Raw genomic sequence first — 27,124 nt, 5'->3', positions numbered from 1 at the left:
TCAGGGCAACCGATATCTTCAGATGATAGAGTGGCAAACCCTGCCATCAGTAAAACCCTGCCCTATGTTATATTCCATTACAAAACAAAATTAAATCGTAAATTAAATCATATAGTTCTAAGGAAGTGTTGCACTTTTTGAAGTAGACAGAATTATGTAATATTGTCTTAAGTTGAACATAGATTAAATCAATTACAGTGCTTCCTAAAATGTTTTATGATAATTTTCTATGTAAAATCTGCAGCCTTAAAAGTGTTTCTCTTCAATTGTTTTCACCTGTATTATGTGTTCAACCCATATTCTTTTGACCTTCAGTTCAGAACTGACGTTGTCATTTATAAATCATACTTATTCGGTGCAGTGATTTGTACATCTGAAAATATCGACTTATTTATTTTAAGTTGCTGATTTTGTATTTTTCTATTCATTTTTCCTTCCCCTTTTAAATTCAGACTTGCCCAATGCCAGTCCTCCAGCTGGATAGTTAATAAGTGGGCTGAAGACTCCTTCATTGCTTCTAATGGCTGATGTGCAAATTAGTCAGCAGTAGACATGTAAGCAAGGATGATGGACCAGATACTTTCTGCTTCTTCTCTCTCATTCTTCCCCCTTTATTCGGCTTCTAGTTTCTTTCTCTGCCCACTCTCACAACCCTTTCCCCCTCACAATTTCTGCCACTACCTTTCCTTCACGCTTTTGCCCTACTTTCTGCTTTTCCCTTTTACACCCTCCCATACACATGCTGCTCTTCTTGTCACCTCCTGGCCTATTCTTCCTTCTCATGCTCCCTCCTTCCTTTCCCCCTTCCAAGGCCCCTGCTCCCCTTCTTCTGCAGACAAATAATGATTGGAAGATGAGCTAAAAGAGGCCAAAGTATAAAAATGTAGGCAAGAGCAAGACCATTGCTTGGAGGAACAATTTGGTTCTCTCTGAGCTTGGGGGATTAGCTTAATATTTTCGTAATGATCTAAATTCAGCACTTCTATTTTATCCTTTTTAAATGCTGCTCTAGGACCAGAGACTTACATTCAGACTTCATTATAACTGAACTGGATAAAGATCTCACCTACAGTTCTATTGTCAAATCGTAACTTCTCAGCTTAATATCTAGGAGGCATTTGTACGTAAATGCACTATTTTTCAATATAATAAACAGCAAGTTATTGCAGAATACAGCACAAGTCAAATATTTTCTTAAATCACAAGTTTGTTGTAAAAATTGCAAATTATGAGGGTATTTACTTACTCAGTGTGTAGTATGGTATAATACTCAATTTTTTTTGTAATTTACTAGATAGCATTCTGTTTAAGGCTTATAACATTTGAAATTCAGTCATAAATTCATTGAACATTTTTATGACCAATTTACTACTGCATAACTTCATCTCATATTGCAAGCAATCTTCCCATTAACTAAATTTTAACTTAAAATAAACAAAGGCTGGGATTCTCCGGCCCTGCTGTGGCGGGACTGTCCGCGGAGGGTGTGGCAGCCCAACCAAAAGTCCATTGACTTTCAGCAAGACCGGACGATCCCGGTGGTAGGCAGGACTGGAAAACCCTGTCCGAGTTAATCTGTTACCTTAACTTTGGTTTGGAAAAAGTCATTGGCTGTGTTTTGTTCAGGCCAGTTCACTAGCATCCCTGTATGCTATTTACAAAAACCATGCAAACTTGGTAACTTCAAAATTTAAAAGTATATTAAAAGTAAAATTTGTGCAATCAAATGGAGTATCTTCTAGCTTAATCTGTTCTCGTGGATTAAGATAGTTATTTTGAAGTCCGTATCCATCACAACTCATCACCTAATGTAATAATTTATATTGCCCCATTTAATAATGCAAATATACTAAAATCTTTGTTTCACTACAATAAATTCTTCTATAGTATTGGATATTGCTGTGTGGAAGGGATATTTATCAGCAACTGGCCAATATTCTTCAAAGAACAGCAAAAATAGGTTAACTGATCATCATCTCGTTGTTTGGGTATTCATGGTGTGTGTAAAGTGTGTGTGTTTACATCCATTGACCTGCTAAAGAAATCCATTTATACTTCTCTTTGACATGCTTCCAAGAAATGTATAAAACATTAGATACGTGCAAGTCTTTTGACTAAAGAGATATGATACCTGTAATCTCAAGGCTTTCTAAAATGTCTGAATTTCCTATGCTTTTATATCCTATGGATCATAGCAGAAATGCAGGGAAAGTTGAGATGATCTAATACCTACCTGCCTAGACCCGAAATTTCCGATTCCACTGGGACTGCTGCTTGATTAGACTTATCACCGTTCGTTGCATATAATTGCTGTGGGAGGCAGGGATGGCATCCTAGCTTGTTCCACTCCTATTTCCAATTCTCATTGCTGTTCCTTGGGACTATTGGATGGAAGTTTGTAATAGACCCAGGGTAGGGGCAGTAATATCCCTGACTCCCAGAAATGGCAAGACAGGACCTAGGATAGGCTTGCTCAGCTTTCATCTTGTCCTTGAACATATATCTTTAAATGCCTCGGTCTCTTCTACGGACTATTATTGCTGCAACCTCATTCTTCTCAGGGTTCTCCTGCACCTCTCTTGTCACTGCCTGTGCTGTAACTGATCCTTGCTGCAGCACTGCCTTATTCCTCTCTTTAGTCCTGGCATTGGAGATGCTGCTGGAGCCTGTCTTGTATGGCCAGTGTCCCCATAGCCCAGGAAATATTGGAGGCGGTGTAGTAATTTCTGAGAAGTGAGCAGAAGGAAAATCTAGCCCAAAACTTTGCCACTTGGTCTATTGTCTTTTTGGGAAGCTGCCTCGTGACCTCATTGGATTGTTGAATGAGATTGGGTCCCTGTGAGGAATTGAGGTGGAAGAAAATAATTAATTACCATATTGCGCACCTGCTGTTGTTTCAGTTTTAATTTTGTTACATCTGCAGTTGCTTGTATTGTTGAAACTTCAGTTTATCAGTATGCAGATTGCCTTGATAACAAACACTTCTTGTTTGCTTTTATGGTTTCTAACAAAAGAATATAGGGTTTTGCAAAGGTCAGTAAATTAGTATATTCACCTGGAATTGATTGTTTGTATTTATGTCAGCTAAAGTCATGATTATCAGTTGAAGCAGATCATTGTAACTCTTTCGAGTACAAACACGTTTCCATCTGTTCCTATTCAGATGAAGTTACATTGTTTCATAGTTTGCCATTGTGAGATTTGAACTCTTGATCTTAGGGTTACAAACCCAGTACCATAACCACTTGGCTATTTAGGCCAAGCTAGACTCTCAAAACAACTTTGCTTCTTTATAAACTGAAAGTTTTAATCTTTAAAAGTATCCCAGGAGTTGGTGTGTTCAATTGAATAAACTATAATTACTGCAAAATTAGTTTCATATTGTGATTTTGTTGAGTTAGTTCCTAGTTTTATGTCCAACATTAATGGTTCATATTCCAATTTGACACTTTGAGAATGACTTAACTTGTTCAATTAGAACAATATCAGTATGATTTTCTATCACTGACACATTGATTACATCTCTATTGTAGAATGATCAGGAAAGACATCAAAAGAGCATTTTTACTTAAGTAACTTTCACCATTATATTCAGTTTCCTTAAAAATCAGACCATAGAGCATGCATAGGGACCAAGATTTCAAATTGTAGATCCGATATTAGTGTGATGTGAAGCATAGTTTGAGGTCTTATAAGTGAATCAACTATCCTACAGCTCTTAACTATAATTTTTTACATTAGATGCACTCATATTTTCTTTGTAAATGATGCCTATGTCCCATTATTAAGTACTTAATAATCCTGTGTTTGCTTGATCTGTATAGTAAAAGAATAAATGCTGACACATGCATTGTTTTAAACTTTATATAGAAGTACAAGCCTGGTCGGTGTGATGATATACTAAAGTGGAAACCTCCAAGCCATAATTCTGTTGACTTTCGTCTGAAAATAACAAAAGTTGGAGGAGAAGGGTGAGCAAGCTCTACAACAGTGTATTTCAGTAACTTTGACCTGATTCTTTGAAAGGATGAAATGAAATGTTGTGTTGTAAACCTGTGGGTGGACTGCTTGTACTCTTAACTTGTTTTTTCATGATATTCGTAAGCACATAGTTTTCAAATATTGCATTTGGAATGACTCCACAGTGGGGAAGAAAGCAATTGTTTCTATTATATGAAAGACTGGGACTAAAATTTAATTATATTCAAATTAATTACATTGTGAAAGATGCAAATGTACATGTTGAATAGAAATGCAACAAAGATGCAGTGCTTTAGGATTCACTTTCTATTTAGGTTCATTGTTAAAGTTGACGCTCTCATCCTTTCTCTCTTCCCTATGTCCTAATCTCAATCCTTTGTTGATTATTTGAACTACATGACCATTACAATGTCAAAAACCGTATTCAGTTGCCATACGTCTAAAAGAAAATGTCTGATTTATACTATATTTGAAGTCTTTCCTGTTAAAAGTTTTGGCCTTACTTTTAATGCCAACATTTAGCAATTTCAAATGCCTGCATAATCAGCTGCAATGATTCTTTTTATGTAAACAAACCCTGGTAGCAGGCTGCAGCATCTCAGTGGCCTTGTACCTACACTGTACCACTGTATTCTCTGACACACTCAGAATGCTACATGAGATCTAATTATATAAAAGAGTATCTGTCACACTCCAGATAATTATTTGTTAAATACAATTATTATAGAACAGAAGCAGACCATTTGGCCCAACTGCTCAATGCTAGTGCTTATGACCATTATGAACCTCCTCTCTTGCTACTTCATCTAACTCTATCAACATAGCCTATTATTTTTCCCCTCGTGTTTATCTAGCTTCCCTTAAATGTTTTAGGCTATTCACCTCCGTTACTTCTTGTAGTAGTGAGTTCCACTGCCAAACCCCTCTCTGGGTAAAGATTTTCTCCTGAATTCCCTAACTGTGACTTGTCTTATATTTTTTGTCCTTAGTTTGATCCCGCTGTGAAGTGGAGACATTGTCTCTACGTCTTTCATAATTTTTAAGACTTGTATCAGATCACTCTCTCAGCCTTCTCTTTCCCAGAGAAAAGAGCCTCAACCTGTTTTAGTCTTTCTTGATAGGTATAATCTCTCCATTCTGGTGTCATCCTTCTAAATGAAGTAGTTTTTCATTAAAGGTACTCTGCCCCGGACTTCAATTCTCTGTTAACTGTTTACAGTTATCCATTTTGTATAAGATTGAATTTTGATTTTTCAGCACTGAGTTTGGTCAAGAATACTACTATTACTGGTCCATTTGAAGCTACATTTCGAATTGAGCATTGATTTAAGAATAAAAAACGCAAGAAGCAAAGGAAATCTATTTATTTCCAGCCATTCTTTTTTGACTTTGAGACAATATGTAGAGACTGTTGCCAATTGAGAGAACCTTCCGACTTCCAGTTACCCGATATTTACCATACATTGATTTAGACCATTTTCCCACAGAGTAACTGAGCAGTGGGCTTAAACGGACAGGCCCCGTTCCCAACTGACCATCATGAGTGTGCTGAAGACCCCAGACATATGTGAGCAAAGCCATATGAGATCAGTTTGTATTTATAAATGTATTTTAGTATAACTAGGCAATTATACTCTAATAACATTTGAGGAGGTAGGTTGCAAAATATTGTGGCAGAGATACTGTCCTAAATGGAAAATAAGCTGTATATTTTGGACCAAAACTATTTTTTCTCTTGGGAATTTGAAGTTTTTTTAAACACCTTTCCTGCTACATTGCATTGCAAGCAACCCTGTATATTATGTGACTTTGTTTTTAAATTATTAATAGATATAATTGTCTCAAAAAGGAGGAAATGATCTAAGTGTACAGTGTGTTACAATGCAGACAGATCCCAACCCCAGAATATGTTGCTGCCTTGGCATGTTATTCATTTGTGAATATCAACATTTTTTAACCAATGAGATTGTCATGGCATACATTGATGAATGGCAGCTTTTGTTAAAAACAAAAAACTGCGGATGCTGGAAATCCAAAACAAGAATTACCTGGAAAAACTCAGCAGGTCTGGCAGCATCGGTGGAGAAAAAAAGAGTTGACGTTTCGAGTCCTCATGACCCTTCAACAGAACTGAGTGAATCTTAGGAAAGGGGTGAAATATAAGCTGGTTTAAGGTTGCGGGGGGAGGTGGTGTGGTTGTAGGGACAAGCAAGCAGTGATAGGAGCAGAAAATCAAAAGATGTCACAGACAAAAGAACAAAAGAACACAGGCGTTGATGGTGGTGATATTATCTAAATGAATGTGCTAATTAAGAATGGATGGTATGGCACTCAAGGTACAGCTCTAGTGGGGGTGGGGTGGAAAGGCTAGCAGGGCATAAAAGATTTAAAAATAATGGAAATAGGTGGGAAAAGAAAAATCTATATAAATTATTGTAATAAACAAAATGAAGGGGGAAGAAACAAAGGGGGTGGGGATGGAGGAGGGAGTTCAAGATCTAAAGTTGTTGAATTCAATATTCAGTCCGGAAGCCTGTAAAGTGCCTAGTCGGAAGATGAGGTGCTGTTCCTCCAGTTTGCGTTGGGCTTCACTGGAACAATGCAGCAAGCCAAGGACAGACATGTGGGCAAGAGAGCAGGGTGGAGTGTTAAAATGGCAAACGACAGGGAGGTTTGGGTCATTCTTGCAGACAGACCGCAGGTGTTCTGCAAAGTGGTCGCCCAGTTTACATTTGGCCTCTCCAATGTAGAGGAGACCACATTGGGAGCAACGAATGCAGTAGACTAAGTTGGGGGAAACGCAAGTGAAATGCTGCTTCACTTGAAAGGAGTGTTTGGGCCCTTGGACGGTGAGGAGAGAGGAAGTGAAGGGGCAGGTGTTGCATCTTTTGCGTGGGCATGGGGAGGTGCCATAGGAGGGGGTTGAGGAGTAGGGGTTGATGGAGGAGTGGACCAGGGTGACCCGGAGGGAACGATTTTGTTATTCAGTTGTAGTATGTGATTCAATATTTAGTAATATTAGGGTTTCTCTTTACTGATAAGTGCCAAGTAATATTATTTCTGTACATCATAAATGTATAAGCCTTAATGAAGATTCTATAAGGTTAAGCATATTCTCTCTGCAAGAATAGAAATGCTCCACTTTGATTCCTCATGTATAGCATTTATAGTATTATAGAACATGGAGGGGTGATTGTACTTCTAGCCAATATGAATTAATTGCTCAGCTTTCTTCAACCTGGGGACCTTTTGGATTGTTCCGATAAAAGCAAATTGAAAAGTATAAGAGCATAAGAAATAGGAGCAGGAGTAGGCCATTCGGCCCCTCAAGCCTGCCCCACCATTCAATAAGATCATGGCTGATTTGCCCCAGGCCTCAACTCCTCTTTCGTGCCAGCTCCTCCTGATGCAGCCTCCTTGGCATGCATGTAACACACACATATTTTTGCTCTACAATATGAATATATAGAATTTTAACCCACTGTAAAATGTGTTTCTAAAATCAGGTTGATAATTTACTGTTATTGGTACATGGTTGTGTATCACTGGTTGTTCACCATTTAGTTTGTCACTATAAATACTTCTGTCATGTTATGAAATAATTGGAATATCAAACCAGAATTTTAGATGAAGTTCTTATTGCCTCAGGAACAATGCATAAATGTCCTTTAGATCTTCTAAAATATTTTAGTGTTAACTTAAATATTTCATGTTTTTATAACTAAACTGTTTATATCTTCAGGAACCAGTTTAACCCTGAGCTGATCTTTCAATCTCATATCCTGCCTATCACAAAGACTTTCAATTCTGTAAGGTTTTGCCAACCTCTCCACCCATTTCAGCGTAGATCCTGCAGAATCCCTTATCAGTGTCTTTGCCATCTTGCGACTCAAATATTCCAAAACACACACAGCTGGTCTACCAAGCCTACTGCAGGCAAACTTCAGCTCACCCAACACTCTGCTGCTTGTATCCTATCCTGCACCAAGTTCTACTCACCTACCTCACCTGTTCTTGCTGACCTACATTGGCTTCTGGACTGCCATGCCACTAATTTAAAATTGTCACCTGTGTGTATAAATCCCTCCATACTCTAGAAATCTCATCTAACCCACAACCAGCCACCAACCCCCTTTGTTCCTCTGCTTCTGTGCACCCTGCTCTCCCTGTCCTACCTTTAGCAAACCTATTTATTTATTTACCATTTGTTTCATAACAGCAGGGATGTTTGTTTAGAAAGCATACATTTGGGCACACTCAGCTCCGTTTTTGGTGAACATGGGCACAAAGCCACTATCTGAATGGCCCACTTGAAGCCAGACACTATCCTGATTTGGAACTATATTGCTATTCCTCACTGTCACTGGGTCAAAAATCCTGGAATTCCCTGCATGACAGCACTGTGAATGCACCAGAACCACCACTTCAAGGGCAATTAGGATGGGCAATTAGTGTTGACATTGCCAGCGATGCTCACATCTCAAGAACAATTTTTTAAAAAAAGCACCAATCCATATTTAATTAGTACTAAGGAAGTCATGCAGTCATAGAATGGTTACAGCACTGAAGGAGGCCATTCAGCCCATTGTGAAGGTGCAGCTCTCTGCACAGGCAATGACAGCACTGAATGCACCAGCACCACCGCCTCAAGGGCAATTAGGATGGGCAATTAGTGTTGATGTTGCCAGCAACCTGGTGCCACTGCCTGCGTTTTCTCCATAGCCCTGCAATTTTTTTCCTTTTCAGATAATGATCAAAATCTCTTTTGAAAGTCACGATTGAATCTGCCTCCACTACACACTCAGGCAGTGCATTCTAGATCTTAACTAATCATTGGGAAAAAAAAGCTTTTCCTCACGTTGCCATTGCTTTTTTGCCACATACGTTAAATTGATATACTGTTTGTTTAACTGGTTCGCAGGACAGCTTTATCATCTTGGCCATTAGCCACCAAATATTAGTGAGGATACCTTTGCTGAGTTAAACAGTTGAGACTAACATTCTGTTTTGATACCTGTGTCATTAACATCAAGTCCATCTAACATTTTTTTCATACCTTGTTGCTTTGTGCTATGTGCTTTAAGGCAATAATAATGTTCCTTTTGAATTGTAACTAGTGCTTATGGAGCACTCCAGATGGGGTGTAATGAGTGCCATATTACAAAGACATTTTCTATCCATATGTTTGTTTGCCTTTTTCACTACAACTACACGATGACTAATCTTTCTAATAACATCTTTTCAGATCCTTTTCACGATCAATAAACTAACATAACTGTTTCATTCAGTGCATATTCTTCACTTAGATCCTTGCTCCTAAACAAATTTATACCCATGTACATTTTATTACATTTGACTTCTGCTTTTTTTAATTCATTCATGGGATGTGGGCATCGCTGGTTAGGCCAACATTTAGTGCCCATCCCTAATTGCCCTTGAGAAGGTGGTGGTGAGCTGCCTTCTTGAACAGCTGCAGTCCATGTGGTGTATGTACACCCACTGTGTTGTTAGGAAGGGAGTTCCAGGATTTTGACCCAGTGACAGTGAAGGAATGGTGATATATTTCCAAGTCAGGGTGGTGAGTGGCTTGGAGGGGAACTTCCAAGTGGAGGTGTTCCCATGTGTCTGCTGCCCTTGTCTTTCTAGACGGTAGCGGTGGTGGGCTTGGGGCTCTAAGGAGCCTTGGTGAGTTTCTGCGGTGCATCTTGTAGATGTTACACACTGCTGCCACAGTCTGACAGTGGTGGAGGGAGTGAATGTTTGTGGATGGGGTGCCAATCAAGCAGGCTGCTTTGTCCTGGATGGTGTCGAGCTTCTTGAGTGTTTTTGGAGCTTCACTCATCCAAGGAAATGGTGAGCATTCCATCACACTCGACTTGTGCCTTGTAGATGAACAAGCTTTGGAGGTGAGTTACTTGCCGCAGGATTCCTAGCCCCTGACCTGCTCTTGTAGCCACAGTATTTATATGGCTAGTCAAGTTCAATTTCTGGTCAATGGTAACCCCCAGGATATTGATAGTGTTGGGGGTGGGGGGGGTGGGGTTCAGCGATGGTAATGCCTTTGAAGTCAAGGCTGATGGTTAGATTATCTCTTGTTGGAGATGGTCTTGCCTGGCACTTGTGTGGTGCGAATGTTACTTGCCACTTGTCAGCCCAAGCCTGGGTATTGTCCAGGTCTTGCTGCATTTCAACATGGCCTGCTTCAGTATCTGAGGAGTTGTGAATGGTGATGAACATTGTGCAATCATCAGCAAACATCTCCACTTCTGACCTTATGATGGAAGGAAGGTCATCCGTGAAACAGCTGAAGATGCCTGGACCAAGGGCACCACCCTGCCAAGCTGCATTACAAAAAACCCACGTCTTCCTAAATTTGGTGCCGTGTTTCCAAATTATTTCCTGTGCTGCTTGTCTTGCTTTCAGATCCTCAGCCAAGCCATTGATGAGGTTCCAAAAATAATGCATGACACCTACCTTGTAACCCTTTACAACTTGAAAAGTTTTTCATTATACCTGTTCTTGATTTTCTGCTTTTGAGCCAATTTTCTATTTGGTGCTCCATTTTATATCTTATTAGGTAGATTGTCAGTGTGATTGAACTGGTAGTACTTTTGAGTTACAAGTTATGAGTTCAAGCCACCCCCACTCCCACAAGACTTGAGTGCATGAGCTAGGTGACATTAGTGTGGCACTAATAGGTGCTGCTTTGTACTTCAGATCAGACATTAAACTTGGAGCTCTGTTTGCCTGTTTAGAGATTCATGGCAATATTCGAAGAAGAACAATGAATTCTCCTGTTATCCAACCAACCACCAACACAAAGAAATTGGTCATCCATTTCATGCTGTATATAGGATTTTGCTATGAATAAAATTATTAACTGTGAGCTTACATGACGACTACTGCACTTGTAAATAATTTATTTTGTTTGAAGTCCTTTGTCGTTTGTGTTATAAATGCTTTAAGGTGCTATTTAAATGCAAGGCTTTTATTTTCTATCTTATGTGCATGTGTGTGTGCGACTGTCTGATCCCTCCCTTCCCTGCTTCCTCGTCTCTTTCCCCCCTCCTCCCCCCTTTCTCTCTCTATTAACCATAGAAATTTCAACACCAGAGGTCATTCAACTTATAATGCCTGAAGCATTGACAGTTTTTTAATGGAGCAATCTAATCTTAGTGCCCTGCCCTTTTCCAGTGACTTTTTTTCTTAATTCCTCCTTTTCAAATACTTATGTAATTCATTTTTCCAATCGTTTCAGTCACTGCCTCAGTTGCCACTTATGGTAAAATATTTCTTCAATTTCTCCTTTTGTTCTTCTCTTAATCATGCATTTATGCCCTTTACAAATTCAACAATCTTTGGAATTAACCTTTTGCAGTTCACTATTTCAAAATATTTGAATTTACTGTTTTAATAAAATGCAAATTATTGAAACTTATTTCAAAGATTTAAGTGATTAAAATTGCTGACTCAGATTTAGAAGATCTACATTATTCACACTCCCCTCCCCCCCACCTCCTCGCCACTGCCATGAATTCTGCCAATTAGCTCGCCGCTATTTTTAAGTTCCATTACAATGATATTAGGTTTATTATACAGTATTTACACTGAATTTTCCTATTTAGAGCTCTTTGAATATATTGCTGTTCAGTCAGGTTCCCAGTATTATTTCTATTTCATGACCCTGACATATTTAATGTTTTTGAGTCTGCACATTTAGTGTATGACAGTATTTGTCACTTTTTTCCTTTCCCCACATCAGTATATGAATATAATTAGCATGTGCAAGTGTAGACATAGCACTTGATCCACAGGAATAACCAGTAGGTTTATAAGAGACTAATATTATGTGCTCCTCTTGATCCTTATTGAAAAGCCATGTTAATTTTTTTTCCAAAATTCTGTGAATGAAATCCCATTTTGTTCGAGTGTAATAGTTTTGGTCTTTATGAGAATGAGTTGTGTGTATTTATTGAAATCACCAAGAAATGTGGATCTATGGAAGGATATGTTCCCTCACATTGGCTATGCTGTGTGACACCTATATTGATCTTATGTCAGTGTTTCATTGTTCATGCTTGTGTGGCTTATTAGTAAATAAACATCCACATCTACTACGCACAGACCATTAAAGTGACATCTTGCACTTCAGCATATGCTCGTTATACTCCAGAATGCCCACGGCAAAGATGACAACGAGAGCTCTCTCCACGGGAACAGATAAATGGCCTTTCACATTATATGTGTACTGCCAATGATTGACAGCCTTTTGTTATGCTTTTTCCATTCCTCTTTAAAATTTTGCTTTCTGAGCATGTGCTCAAGGATTTAACACAAAGATCTATGCTTAATTTGTACTTTGGGTCATTTTAGACGCAGCATTGTTTGTGATTCACAATTCTGTTGTATTATTATTGGATGATTAATTTGCAAGTATTTATTGAATATCTTTTTTATTTGTTAACTTTTAGAATGCTAGTCACGTATACATATGTGTAGACAATGCTGCTGACATGTACATGGAAGTGTTTGGTGTGCAGTCTCTGATTCTTGCCCAGTCTCATACTCTGAAAAGCTTACAGCTTCTCTTGTGCTCTTTCCCTTTGCCATTCAGTAATCGAGAGGAGAGCATGGTGACATCTGAATGCTGCGATTTAATTAATTTGGGAGAAAAGTAAAAGTGGGCAATTGTATTGTGCATTACCGACCCTATAGTTGTGGTTTCTTTGTACTACCCTTTTCCTTTGCCCACCCATTCAATTTCTCTGTGCTAACATGGTGTCTAGGATTGGGCTAAAGTAAAGGTGTGATTCTCAAATATTGAAGTATTCATGTTTTGATTGCATTCATTTTAAATACAGTATGATAGTATATATCTGTATACTGTCTGAAATTGTTTGTGTTCGCGCAAAAAAGTGAGTGCTTGTTTTTTCTAAAGCTTTATCCAGCCTTCGTTATGATTTGAGTGTTTAAATCTATCTGAAGCATACTCACCTTGATGAATCCTCTCTGAAGGTTTTCGGTAGGCAATCACAATTTAGTTCCAAGTGTAGACAAGTTTGGAATATTAAGCCACCCATCATGATTTGTTAGTTGCCATCTATTTTGAGAAATAAGTCATCGCATTGCTTCAATTTTTCTTGACAGTGTTTATCCTCACTGGACAGAAAAAATGCAAGTGACCTCTATAATGGCTACCAATTAACTCTGGTAACTAGTTTAATTACTTTCCTCACTCACTTATATTTGCTGCATTTCAAATTCAGATTTGAAATCATAGTAAAGCAGCATGTGTTGCAATGCATTTTCGTGTAAGTCACATTTTAAGATGGCATTGGTGAGTTAACATTTTGTTAAATGAACTTCTGAAATCCATAACAAAAAATAGAATGCATTTTAATTTCAGTTTTAAAAAGTACAGTAGACTTACATTTACTACCTAGTGTGTGTATATGCATATACAGCACCACCTAAAGAAATATACGCAACATAAATCATCAGATTGCAGGTCTGTAACTGGACAGATGAACCAGTCTGGGTCATGGAATTCATTCAAGAAATTGATGGTGATACCAGCTATCACTAATAAATCAACTAATAATTGAAACAATGTCTGTATCAATGCATAGTTGTAATTATCAATATGGATTAGTTTTGCAAAACATGCAGAACTGATTTAAAATTATAAAAGGTCTTCAATGTATTAGTCAGTGCTAATAATTGTAAGTACTTAACTGAAAATGGGTCTCAGGTGCTTGTTTTCTTTATGTATGATTTCACCCCCTACCCCCACCCATAATAATCCCATTGGCAGAATTTCTTTGTGGAGCTTATCTGTCTTTTGGCAACCAAACAATGGAATAGATATGATGGGATGATATATACTAAAGGGCTCTCTCTTTTCTCAACTCTCTCTCCCCCTCCCCACCCCAGTCACATCTGTTTCTTGTTATTGATCTCTGTATGATTGGTCCAATTTCATTATTATGGTGGGTTTTTTTGAAGAAGTAAAATCTGGTTTCATCAAGTATTTGCTGAATCGTCACATGAATGATGCACTTTCAGAAGCAAGACCATATTATTTACAACCTGTAGTTACAGGGTCCTACTCATGTAATAAGTTATCTTGACAGGCTAATTAGTGGAGGAGACATCGATAACGTAGCCAATGATGATGCTTCTGATTCTACACTGTCATGTTGTAATGGATACAATGGCTGTTGTAGAAATTATATCAGGAACAGATGTGGCCAAAGTGAACGATGCAGTGGGATTTTCAAAGCTCAGCTGATCTAAAAAAATATTTTGGCAGTAACACACCTTTACCTAAGTATGAGGACCTGTTCTATCCATTTAAATATGGGAAGACTGAAGCCATTGTCTTCAGTCCCCACTACAAATTCTGTTCCCAGGGCACTGACTCTAACCATCTCCCTGGCAACTGTCTGAGGCTGAACCAGACTCTTCACAATCTCAGTGCCCGGCGATCAGCTTCTGACGACAAATCTATGCCATCACTAAGACAGTTTACTTCCACCTCTGTAACATTGCCCGACTCCACCCCTACCTCAGTTCATCTGCTGCTGAACCCTTCATCCACGCCTTTACCACCTCTGGCCAGTCTTCTGTGTTTTACTGTCTATAGCTTGAGGTAATCCAAAAGACGCTGCCTATGTCTTTACTCACATTCCTGTCTTCGCTGACCTACATTGCCATTAAAGAGTACGGGGAGAAAGACAAGAGACCATAAAGGAGCGTGGAAATGGAGACACAAAAGGCCATTAAAGAGTGCGGAGAGAAAGAGATGAGAGACCATTAAAGAGCGCGAAGAGAGAGAGATGAGAGAATATTTAAAGAGTGCGGAGAGAGAGGCGAGAGTCCATTAAAGAATGCAGAGAGATGAGAGGCTATTTAAAGAGTGCGGAGAGAGAGATGAGAGACCATTAAAGAGTGCGGGGGGAGAGAGAGAGAGAGATGAGAGACCATTAAAGAGTGCGGAGAGGGAGAGACAAGAGACTATTTAAAGAGTGCGGAGGGAGAGACGAGAGACCATTAAAAAGTGCAAGAGAGAAAAGAGCGCAAAGAACAGCTGTTTGGTGAGTAAGATTGGTGAGTGTTTCTAGTCTTTAAAGTAAAAGTAAGACCTTTGTATTTAGGTCTTTAATCATTTTTTCTCTTTTTCTTAAAAATAACTTGCCTAAGTGTAGGATCGGTACTGGTGTAAAAAAAATACAATAAAGAATAAAGAGCGGGGGATTCTTCAAGTATAAGGAGCAGGGTTATTAAAGTAATTTATTAATAAATTAAATAAAATATGGTGATGGCAGGACAGGTGATGTGTTGCTGTGGCAGCATGTGTAAGTTGCTGGACACAAAGTTGAAGAGAGTGAACACATCTGTAGTAAGTGTTTGCAATTCGAGGAACTTCAGATTCGAGTTGAGGAGCTGGTGTCTGAGCTGCAGTCATTGTGCCACATCGGAGTGGGAATGGGGAGGAATGTTACCTGGACATTTTGCTCCAGGAGGCGGTCACATCCCTTGGATTAGATAATTCAAATTTTGTCTGTGATCAGGGATAGGAGGGTGTGACTGTAGGCGAAGCAGGTATGAGGACCAAGGGGATAGCGTTCAAGGAGCCTCGGCCTCTGCAACTGTCCAACAGTTACGAGGTTCGCGCAAGCAGTGTGGATGAGAGCGGGGACTGCAGGGAGGATGAGCAAACTGACCACAGCACCGTGGTACAGGGAGCCACTCAAGTGAGGTGTGGAAATAGGAATGTAGTAGTGGTAGGGGACACTATAATTAGGAGGATAGATACTGTTCTCCACAGCCATGAATGTGAATCCCGAAGGCTATGTTGCCTGCCTGGTGCCAGGCTTAAGGACATCTCAGAGCTGGAGAGGAACTTGGGTAGGGATCCAGTTGCCATTATACGCTTTGGTATGCATGACATTGATAGATCCAGAAAGGAGGTTCTTCTGAAAGAGTTTGAACAGTTAGGAGCTAAATTAGAAACCAGATCCTCCAAGGCAATAATCTCGGGATTACTACCTGAGCCACAGGCAAATTGGCATAGGGTAAATAAAGTCAAGGAGTTAAATGTGTGGCTCAGAGATTGGTGTGGGAAGAATGGGTTTCAGTTCATGGGGCACTGGCACCAGTACTGGGATAGAAGCGAGCTGTTCCAGTGGGATGGGCTTCACTTGAACCATGCTGGGACCAGTGTGCTGATGAATCGAATAACTAGGGCTGTAGAGAGGGCTTTAAACTAAATAGAGGAAGGGAGGGCTCTGGAGAAGGGATCTGTAGGCTTACAAAGCAAAAGGATATGGCAGCATTGCAGGGCAGCTATTTAGGTAATGATATCCAGACTGTGACAGGAAGGGACAACATGTGCAAACATAAAAAAAAAGCAGCAAATAGAGTCAAAGAGGGAAAAAATGGTAAAAAGGCAAAATTAATGACTTTTTACTAAAATGCACATAGTCTTCGGAATATAATAAATGAATTAATAGCACAAATAGAGGTTAATGGGCATGACCTTATAGCCATTAAGGAGACATGGCTACAAGCAGATCAAAACTAGGAACTAAATATTCAGGGGCATGTGACTTTTTGAAAGGACAGGCAGGAAGGAAAGGGTGGTGGCGTAGTTTTGTTAGTACAAGATGGAATAAGTACAATAGCAAGAAATAATCTTGGATCAGAAGATGTAGAGCCTATATGGGTGGAGTAACGAAGGGAAAAAGGCATTGGTGGGAGTAGACTATAGGCCCTCTAACAGTAGCTATACTGTAGGACAGAGAATAAATCAGGAGATAACGAGGGCATGTAAAAAAGACAGTACGTTAATCATGGCTGACTTTAATCTTCATGCATATGGGAAAATCAAATTGGCAGAGGTAGCCATGAGCAAGAATTCATAGAGTATATTCGGGACAGTTTACTAGAACAGTGTGTTGTGGATCTAACCAGGGATCAGGCTGTTTTGGATCTAGTAATGTGTAATGAGGCAGGTTTAATAAATGATCTCAGAGTAAAAGATCCCCTTGGAAACAGTGACCATAACATGGTAGGATTTAGCATTCAGTTTGAGAATGAGAAATTTGAGCCAGAAACAACTGTGCTAAACTTAACTAAGGGTAATTACAAAGGAATAAGGGCAGAGTTGGCTGGGTGGACTTAGAAAGAAGTTTAGCAGAAAAGACAGTTGATGAACAATGGCAGACATTTAAGAAAATAGTTCATGACTCACAACAAAAATATATCCTAGTGAGGAAGAAGGGTCTTAGAAAGGGGACAGGTTAACCAAGGGAGTTAAGAATAGTATCAAATTGAAAGAGAAAACATACAATTTGGCAAAGATTAGTGGTAAGCCAGAGGATTGGGAAAGTTTTAAAAACCAACAAAATATGACCAAAAAAAAAGGAGAAATACACTTTGAGAGTAAACTAGCAAGTAACATAAAAACGGACAGTAAGAGCTTCTTTAAATATATAAAAAGGAAGAGAGGCGCCAAAGTGAACATAGGCCCCTTAGAACGAGGCTGAGGAAATAATAATGGGGAACCAGGAAATGGCAGAGGAGTTGAATAAATACTTTGCATCAGCCTTCATGGTAGAAGACACTAGTAACATTCCAAAAATACTAAATAATCAAGGGTCTAAAGTGGGAGAGGAAATAAATACAAACCAATCACTACAGAAAAACTATTAGGGAAAATAATGGGGCTAAAGGCCACTAAGTCCACTGGACCTGATGGATTGCATCCTAGGATATTAAAGGAAGTAGCTTCACAGATAATGATCCTTAGATTTTGGAAAAGTCCCAGAGGATTGGAAAACTGCCAATGTAACGTCCTTATTCAAAAAGGGAGGGAGACAAAAAACAGTTAACTATAGTTAGCTTAACATCTATCATTGGGAAAATGTTACAGTCTATTATAAAGGATGTATTAGCAAAGTATTTAGAAATGCATAATATAATCAAGCAGAGTCGATATGGCTTCATGAAGAGGAAGGCAAGTGGTGAGGATGACACAAATTCTATGTTAAGTGAGTTGGCAAAAACTTGGTAGTTGGAATATAAGATGGAATTTTCCCAGATTTGCACTAAGCGCAGTAGCGGGTGAGTAAAATGGAGTCTTACCCGCCTATGAAAATGGCAGGTTATCACGCCATATCGTCCTGAGCCCGCTTTATTATTCATTCACTCCTGCACAACACACCGTTTGCATGGTGGGCAGGCTCTCATTCGCCTGCCTGTTATCACCCCGCTGTTGTATCATGCCAGCCACCATCTTTAAAAGGCAGCCACCAGTGAAGTGCTCATTGCCACCAGCTCATCACCGCTGCCCGGGAGACATGGGCAGCAAAGGAAAAAAGACTGCAGCCCCATGCTTCAATGACGGGTCCCTCAAGCAACTGCTGGTTGCCGTGGAGGCCTGTCGGGATATACCCTACCCCCGCTCTAGCTGCAGGATGGGCAGCAAAGTCACCAACCCAGCTTGGGAGACGGTGGCAGTGGTGGTCAGCGCAAATGCTCTGCACAGGAGGACAGCCACCCAGTGCTGCAAAAGGATGAATGATCTCCTCCGTCCCGGCAGGGTAAGTCATTCTTTTCAACACTCCCAGCTCTCACTCAATCACACATCCACAGGGCCGTCACCCACTGTCAGTGCAGTGGATGTCACCATTCACTCTTTCACACACACCGTCAATGTCCTCATCCCATCCATGGGACCACTCACCACCCATACAGGTCAGGCATACTTATCATCTTTCCCGACAGGCATCCTGATACACCCTCCCCATCTCTATCCATGAAGGACAAACTGGAGGGAAAGGTTGCAGATAGGTGGAGGGATTCCGGAGATCAAATTTCTGAAATTTGAAAACAGCCATCCAGCTGGCTGGTGATGACTGGGATCGGTCCTGTGCTGACAGTGAGGTCAGCGCTGCTGTACCAAGTGAGGATCCAGCAGTGCAAAATCCATCAGACAGCCATGTTGTGAGTGATGTGTCCTGTTTCACAGGCCACTGCCATGCACTAATTATCTCCCCCTGCTTTTGCAGGCACATCTGCCACAGCCCACAGAGTCCATGAGCCAGGGCTTCCAATCAAGCCCTGAATAAACCTCTGAAGAGGAATCTGGAGGCAGCCCCCGCCCCCAAGTCCCATCACAGCACTCATCCACACCCCCCACCTGGGTGGGACCTAAATTTTGAGTAGTCTTGGGACTAAATCTGGTGAGCACATCGCACTTTCTGATCCACCGCAGGCGGAGGCAGGGACTTCCCAGGCCCCCAACACTCTGAAGATTGCTGGAGGCCAGAATGTTGCAGAGTCTGAGCCAGATGACAATCCTCTAGACTTGATTATGTCACAGTTGCTGGAGCTGCAAAGGCAAGCTAGGGAACATCAGGAAGGGATGTCCGCTGCACTCCTCAGATTACAAGCCAGAATGGAGGTGTCCGTCCATCTTCAGGCTGAGATGATAGCACCGGCATTGCATCAGGTGCATCTAAAGTTTTATGGCTGCGCCTTTGAAATGGTCCTGATCATGGAGCGCAAGCGAGCTGCCCTGGGCCAGACAGGAGTCAGACATTCTCAGAGGCTATGTGAAGATCGATGGAGTGTCCTCATTGCACGTCATCATCATCCTCCTGAGATTGAGCGACTATTAGGGCCTCCACTGCATCTCCATGACAGGAGCATTCTCACAGAGGGTATTGGCGCTGCCATAAGTCGGACAGGAGTCAAACATTCACAACTGCTATGTGAGGATCTATGGGGTCACCTCACTGCATGTCGTCATCATTCTGCAGAGACCTGGCAGCTATGAGGGTCTCCCGAGTGCGCCTGCCTCATCTAGCCAGTGTGAGAGCCTCATCCCCGTCATCATTACCACCGAGGACCCCATCACCCTCATCCCCGTCGGCGTCCTCCTCATCTGAGGAGATCTCCAGCTCCTCTATCTCCTCCTCAGCTAGCTTGTCCCTCCTTTGCCAGGTTGTAAAGGGCGCAGCAGACGACGATGATACGTGACACTCTCTGTGGACTGTATTGCAGGGCTCCACCAAACTGGTCCTGGCATTGGAACTGCATCTTCAGCATCCCGATGGTCTGTTCCACCAAGTTGCGAGCTGCTGCATGAGCCTCATTATAGCATTGCTCTGCTGCAGTCTGAGGCTGCCGCACGGGTGTCATCAGCCACAGCCACTGCGGGTAGCCCTTGTCCCTGAGGAGCCACCCCTGCAACTTCTATGGACCCTGGAAGACTACAGGGTTCTGCAAGCAACTCAGGATGTAGGTATCATGCACACTCCCTGGAAACCGCACACACCTGCAGGATGCATCTCTGGTGGTCGCATACCAGTTCAGTGAGTGGAAGCCCTTGTAGTTGTTGAAACCCGCCGAGTGTAGCGACAGAGACCTGAGTGCCACATGAGTGCAGTCAATCGCACCCTGCACCTGTGAGGGTCCCGAAATCAGGGTGAATCAAATAGCCCATTGCATCCTGGCTGTCTTGGCCCCAGGCGAAATGCACAAAGTTGTGTGCCATGGAGAAGATGGCATCTATGACCTCATGGATGCATTTGTGATTGGCGGATTGTGAAAATCCCACAGAGGTCACCTGTGGAGCTCTGAGAGGAGCCACTAGCATAGAGGTTGAGTGCCACATTCACTTTCACAGCCACTGGCAGTGGATGCCCTCCATGTCCCCTTGGTGCCAAGTCATGCAGTAAGTAGCAGATGTGAGCCACCAGTTCCCTAGACGTACAGTCGTCGCCAACACTGGCTGTCAGTCATCTGCAGGAATGGCAGGCGGCGTCTATAGACCCTGGGTGTCGCTAGGCACCAACCAGCCATGGCTCGCTGTCGCTGTCGCTGTTGGGTAATGTGTGCAGGAACCCCTGCTGACCATTCTTGATGAGGTTGCTGCTCCTGTCTTTGCACAGCCAGGAGCCTCAGCCGCTCTCTCTTCAGTGTTCTACAGTCTCTGTAGGCCACCAGGCATATAGCTAGGTCACCAGGACCCATGATCCTGACATGGTCCTCCTGCAGCATCAAAGAGATGGAAAGAAGTGGTGATTATGGCTGTACTTAGCACCTTTCCTGGCCCTGTGCGACCTCCACTTAACGCTTCCCAGAGATTGCAGGTCACCCCTTGGATGGCCAGAGATTAGTGCACTGTATGGCTGCCCTGTCAACCTGTGACATGGGGGAGACTGGTCCAAACTGGGTTACTGAGATTGCAAGGAGCTGTGACCATCTCCAGCAGTGACTGCTACATTGCCAGCATCGGCAAGGAGATTGTATAACATTTGTAAGGCAATTGCTTTGCGGTCCAATTAAGTGGTGGCGGACTTGACATCTTTGCCAGTGGGGGTAAGATATAGTGTGCTGAGTGGCCCTTTGGTGCCTCTGCAATGCTTGCATGGGTGGGCAGGCTAGCAGGCTAGGAGCCCAACCCCAATCATATCACTGTGGCTGCACCTGATCTGTCTCAGTTGCAGAGGCATGGTCAATTTATCTAGGTATCCCTAATGCATGGCCACTTCTCTCGCTTACCTTGACCCCCACCTTGATTGTCTGTGCAGGGCAGCATTTGACCTCTTCCCCGCACCCTGTGCGCCCCCCCCCCCCCCACATCACCACCACCACCAACAACAACAACAGTGGCCTCAAAGGCTGGCCATTTCTTGCCCCCGAACACACATCCCCACCCCACCCCCCCCTTGAGGCCTGTAAACAACAGGTGAGCTGTGGAGAACACTGCTGCTCACTCACCTCAGTTCCCCCAAAGTGATGGCCGCCAAGTGCACGTCACCTGCGTGCTGTTGTGAAACATGTTGGCATACTTTCCCGTTGACGTGGACGGACGATACGGCGGGGTCCATCCAGCCTTGCAGGATGACCTTTTAATTATATGCTGATGTATTACAATTAGCTCCCCGCCGACCGATTCCGGGAAACCTGGCCCGCCATCAGCAGGCTGAGTGGATAATCGTGACCTGCCTTCACGCCATCTATTTTCCGCACACGCCATCTATCACGTCTACAGCGGGCTCGGAAAATTCTGCCCATAATGTGGGAAAATGTGAGGTTATGCATTTTAGTGGGAAGAATAGAGGAGCTGAATATTATTTAAATGGAGAAAGGCTGCAGCACAGAGGGATTTGAGAGCCCTCGTGCATGAATCACAAAAAGCTAGCATACAAGTTCAGCAGGTAATAGGTAAGGCAAATGGAATGTTGGCCTTTATTTCAAAGGAAATGGAGTATAAAAATAGGGAAGTCTTTCTAAAACTATACAAGGCACTAGTTAGACCACACCGAGAATACTGTGAACAGTTTTGGTCCCCTTATCTAAGGAAAGATATACTGGCATTGGAGGCAGTCCTGAGAAGGTTCACTAGGTTGATCCTGGGTATGGAGGGATTTTCTTATGAGAAGAAGTTGAGTAGTTTGGACCTGTACTCATTGGAGTTTAGAAGAATGAGAGGCAACCTTATTGAAACATATAAGATTCTTAGGGGGCTTGACAGGATAGATGCTGAGAGGTTGTTTCCCCTTGTGGGAGAGTCTAGAACTAGAGGGCATAATCTCAGAGTAAGACAGATGAGGAGGAATTTCTTCTCTGAGGGCAGTCAGTCTGTGGAATTCTTTACCACAGAGGGCTATAGAGGCTGAGTCGGTAAGTATATTCAAGGATGAGGTAGACAGATTTTTAATCAGTAAGGGAATCAAGAGTTAGGGGAAAAAGGCAGGAAAGTGGAGTTAAGGATTATCAGACCAGCTATGACCTAAAGGAATGGCGGAGCAGACCTGATGAGCCGAATAGCCTACTTCTCTTACGTCTTATGGTCTTATGCCTCCTGGTTAAGGATTGCCTTGACTGTAAAATTCTCATCCTTGTTTTCAAACCTCTCCCTAGCCTTGCCCCTCCCTAACTCTGCAATCTCCTTCAACCCCACAAACCTCCAAAATGCCTGCACTACTCTAATTCTGGCCTCTTGAGCATCCCAGATTTTAATTGCTGCACTAATGGTGGCTTCAGCTACCTGAACTACATAAGCCCTGGAATTCTCTCTCTAAACCCCTCTGCCTCTTAACCTCTCTTTTCCCCTTAAGTTGCTCCTTAAAACCTACGTCTTTGGGTCTTCTGCTCTGATATCTCCTTCCATGGCTCAGTGTCATATTTTGCTTCATGACACTCCTGTAAAGCTTCTTGGAAAATGTTGTAACATTAAAGCAACTTATATTTATTTAGGCCTTTTATTACTGAATGATGTAGAAATATAATCATATCTGCAGGCTCAGCTGACAGGTCGTAACTAGATATCACCAGCCTAAAGTAGCATTATATTTACTGTGGTGCATAGGCAGAAGCATCTGTGGAATTAAGGGGCAAGCATTCCACTAATGCATGGTAAGCTCTTATAATAATAGAGGCTCTGTTGGTAGTGCATTGTGTGTTCTGGCTGGCCCATTATTGATTTAAAAGTCCAGCAATTAATTGTATAGACAGCAGAGAATTTGGCTGTGAGGCACTTGGATTATTTGAAAAAAAACATAAATGATACTACAGTGATTGAGGTTGCAATGCAAACATGTCTTAACTGTAGGTAAGATTTTTTACATTCAGCTTTTACTGACCGCTGCCCCTGACCCTCCCACCTCCGCCACCACCCCATCACAAACTTTAATATTGTGCTTATTCCCTCATGCCTTAATCTCTTTCTTCTTCCAATCTCCCTTTCTCCCCATATTTTCTCCATAGCTTTCCCATCAGAATTCTTTGTCTCCGCAGTTCCTTCAATGTTTATCTAACCTTTTGGCATTACTGCCTTTCTCTCTGATGTGTGCAACCGGCCCTGTGGTATTAATGCTCCCATAGTGCCCCATCTGTTTTTTTAAAGTATTTTAAAATTTGTTTTAAAATGAATATTTGAAGCGGACCATAATCTGCCATACCAATTTTCACATGGACTTTATTCTTCTTAATGAAGATTCCATGGAAATTTGAGTCGACTTTTCGGAAAAGCACATAGTTTTTATTTTTACGGCATCATTAATTTAGCATTTAACACCTGCCTGTTCCATAAATGTTGTAAAGTTAAATAAAATTTATTGCATTATTGCAGATCAGTCATGGGTCATTGGAAACAGTATGCTAATTAAATAATATCTAGCCTTTTAATTATGCTGTGTTTCATTTATGGATCCACTTAAATGTCAGTACCGTGCTGTCATTCTGAACCTTATTGTTACAGGCCTGTTTTCTGAGAACCTCTTGTGAATTAATTATTCTGAAAGCAGGAATTATAAATGGCTGTCAGTCAAAACTTGTAAGCTTTATTGTGGGAAAGGCCCTGGGTCAGCGTAGGTTCAGTTGCATATTAGCCAACCAAGCAAAGTGGGTGTTCAAGAGGAGTTTGAAATTAGGACAGTGATAACAATGGTAAAGGAATTTTTCTTTAATAAAAGCACAAATTTTGCAATTTTAATAGTTTCAGTTCTTATCCTCTAACAGAAATATATTTAAGTATCATTGCAGTAATCTGCAACAAACAATATCAGATCCAGCATAATTATAATGTCATATTTACTGACTATTAAGTGTGTTATGTGGTGTTATATGGAGCTTTACAGAACAAAACCCATTCATTAGTCACCAAGTTACACTGATTAATGCTTGTTAAAATACACTTGTGAAGTTAATTACTTCTGCACTGCCAAATTCACTTTAGTTTGCTATCAACACATATTAGAACAAATTTATTTTTATTTAGATTCCTTCAGAGCTCCTGCTATGTTTAATGGTAAATTACTTTCTTTTGCCTTGTTGCACTTTACCAATACAGCTAAGACATAGATTTAGCAGGTCTTAATTGAATCTGTTGCGTAGAGATACTTAAGTGTTATTATTGGTTTTGTAATTTTGTTGATTGGTCAGCTCAGATGACAGGAGAAGAATCACTTGTGAAACTTTCTCTTCCTCTCAGCATTTCCCCCACTTTCAACAACTTATATTTATATTGTGCCTCTAACATAGTAAAACATCCCAAGGTGCTTCTCAGGGATATTAGTGAACAAAATTTGACAGTGAACCACGTAAGGAAATATTAGAGCAGATGATGTTTGGTCAAAGAGGTCGGTTTTAAGGAGCACCTTGAAAGAGGAATTAGAGGGAGAGAGGCAAAGAGATTTATAGAGAGAATTCTATAGCTAAGGGCCTCAACAGCTGAAGGATAGGCTGCCATTGGTGGAGAGATTAAAATTGGGGATGCTCAAGAGGCAAGAAGTGGAGGAGTGCAAATATTTCAGAGAATTGTAACGCTCAAGTTTATGGATGCAGGAGAAAGGAAGATATGCCTCCTTTTTTACAGCATGGTTAGATGGGGGCAGGTTGGGGTGGTCAGTGGGAGGGATGGTTTGTGGTGTGGGTCAAGTTGTCTGTGCAGTTATTGGGGAGCCAGGGAGGGTCAAGGGGTGGGGTCCCATGAAGGGTCCTGTAGGAGGTCAGTTGGGTAGCAGGATGGGGGGGCTTGACAGGGTTAGTCGGGGGGTGGGGTCCCATGTGGCATCGGGAGGGTGGTCAGGGGTTGGGAAGGATGTCCGTGTGGCATCGGGGGATGGTTATACTGTGTGGTGTGTGGGGGGGGGGGGGGGGGGGGGGGGGGGTGTGTCCCGTGTGGCATTGGGAGGGTATTTGGTTGGGGGTGGCTGTCCTGTGTGGTGTCAGGAGGGGGCGGTGTTCCTTGTGGCGTTGGGGGAGGAGGATTGTGTCCCCCTTGTGGCATCGAGAGGGTAATTGGAGGGAGTATTCTGTGTGGCATCAGGAAGGTAGTTGGGGTGTAGTCAAAGGGGTGGGAGCATAGTCAGGGATCTCGGGAGGGTAGTATGGAGGGTAGTGTGGGGGGGATAATTGGGGGTGCGGGTAGACAGATGGGGGGATGTGGGGGTAAGGATAGTTGGGAGGTCCATTGAGATTTCGGTTCGAGAGAAAGGGGGGTGGTGGTGGGTGGCGGTCAGCACTATAATGACCCAGTAGTTAGAAGTAGTTTTAATTCTTCTAACTTTTTCTGGGTAACTTGTTCTGTAAGTCAGTCACAACTATCCAAAGGTTGTGATTTAAATCGGAGTATCGGGTGGTTCCCAGTGCAGGTTAGAAGTTTGAACTTCCTGGGCAATTGCCATGCAGTCCTTGTGTGGGAACTTCTGGGGCATCTTTGCGGTACTCCCCCATCTCCCTAGGTACAATGTCCTGGAGATCAGAAGTTATGGATCAATGACCTTTCACAGAACTGAAACGTTAACCCTGTTTCTCTCTCCACAGATGCCATGAACAGGTACCGAAAATAATCCAAAAGGCTAATGGAATGTAGGCCTTTATATCCAGCGGACTAGAATGATAAGAGTTGGAAGTATGCTACAGATATATAAAGCCCGAGTTAGTTCACACTTGGAGTACTGTGCATAGTTCAGGTGGTATTGGCCTTGGAGGACGTACAGCATGGATTTACTAGAATAATACCTGGACTCTTAGGGTTACTTTTCAAAGAGGAATTACATAAATTATAGTTGTATTTAGTGGAATTTAGATGATTAAGGGATGATTAGATCACAGGTTTCAAGACAGTAAGGGCAACTGATAAGGTACATACAAAAAAACAATTTTTGTGCTTCGGGTGTTGAAGGCGAGGGGTGTAAAGATTTATAGAGTTAGGCCTTTCAGGAGTGATGTTAGAAAATACTTCTACACACACTTTTATTGACCATCCCTAATTGCCTTTGAGAAGGTGTTGGTACTCCACAGTGGTATTAGGGGGTTACTTCCAGGATTTTGACCCAGTGACAACAAAATCAGGATGGTCTGTGACTTTGAAGGGAAATTGCAGGTGGTGGTATTTCCATGTGCGGTGGTATTCCCATGTGCCTGCTGCCCTTGCCCTTGCCCATTTAGATGGTGGAGCTCGCAGGTTTGGGAAGTGCTGTCAAAGGAGTCTTGATGAGCCTGTGGATAGCACACGTTGCAACCACGGTACCAGTGGTGGAGGGGATGAATGTTGTAGATGGTGGATGGGGTCCCACTCAAGCTGGCTGCTTTGTTCCAGATGGTATTGAGCTTTTTAGGT

General features: G+C 41.9%; 1 protein-coding gene across 8 annotated transcripts in view; it reads left to right on the top strand.

The window, feature by feature from the left end:
* The window catches only part of rngtt (RNA guanylyltransferase and 5'-phosphatase), a 399,787-nt gene that overhangs the window by 312,211 nt on the left and 60,452 nt on the right, over window positions 1-27,124 (top strand). For 7 of the 8 annotated variants that reach the window (XM_041187200.1, XM_041187205.1, XM_041187202.1 and 4 more), the window contains one exon: window positions 3,871-3,971. In XM_041187200.1, coding sequence (XP_041043134.1) covers window positions 3,871-3,971 — 101 coding nt within the window. Of the gene's footprint in view, window positions 1-3,870; window positions 3,972-5,468; window positions 5,549-27,124 lie in introns of all 8 variants that reach the window. The other variant, XR_005942954.1, reaches the window with a different exon arrangement.

Source organism: Carcharodon carcharias, chromosome 5 (genome assembly GCF_017639515.1).
Source record: "Carcharodon carcharias isolate sCarCar2 chromosome 5, sCarCar2.pri, whole genome shotgun sequence".
Classification (NCBI taxonomy): domain Eukaryota; kingdom Metazoa; phylum Chordata; class Chondrichthyes; order Lamniformes; family Lamnidae; genus Carcharodon; species Carcharodon carcharias.
Note: the sequence above shows the minus strand (reverse complement) of the source record. Positions and strands in the feature narration are given on the sequence as shown.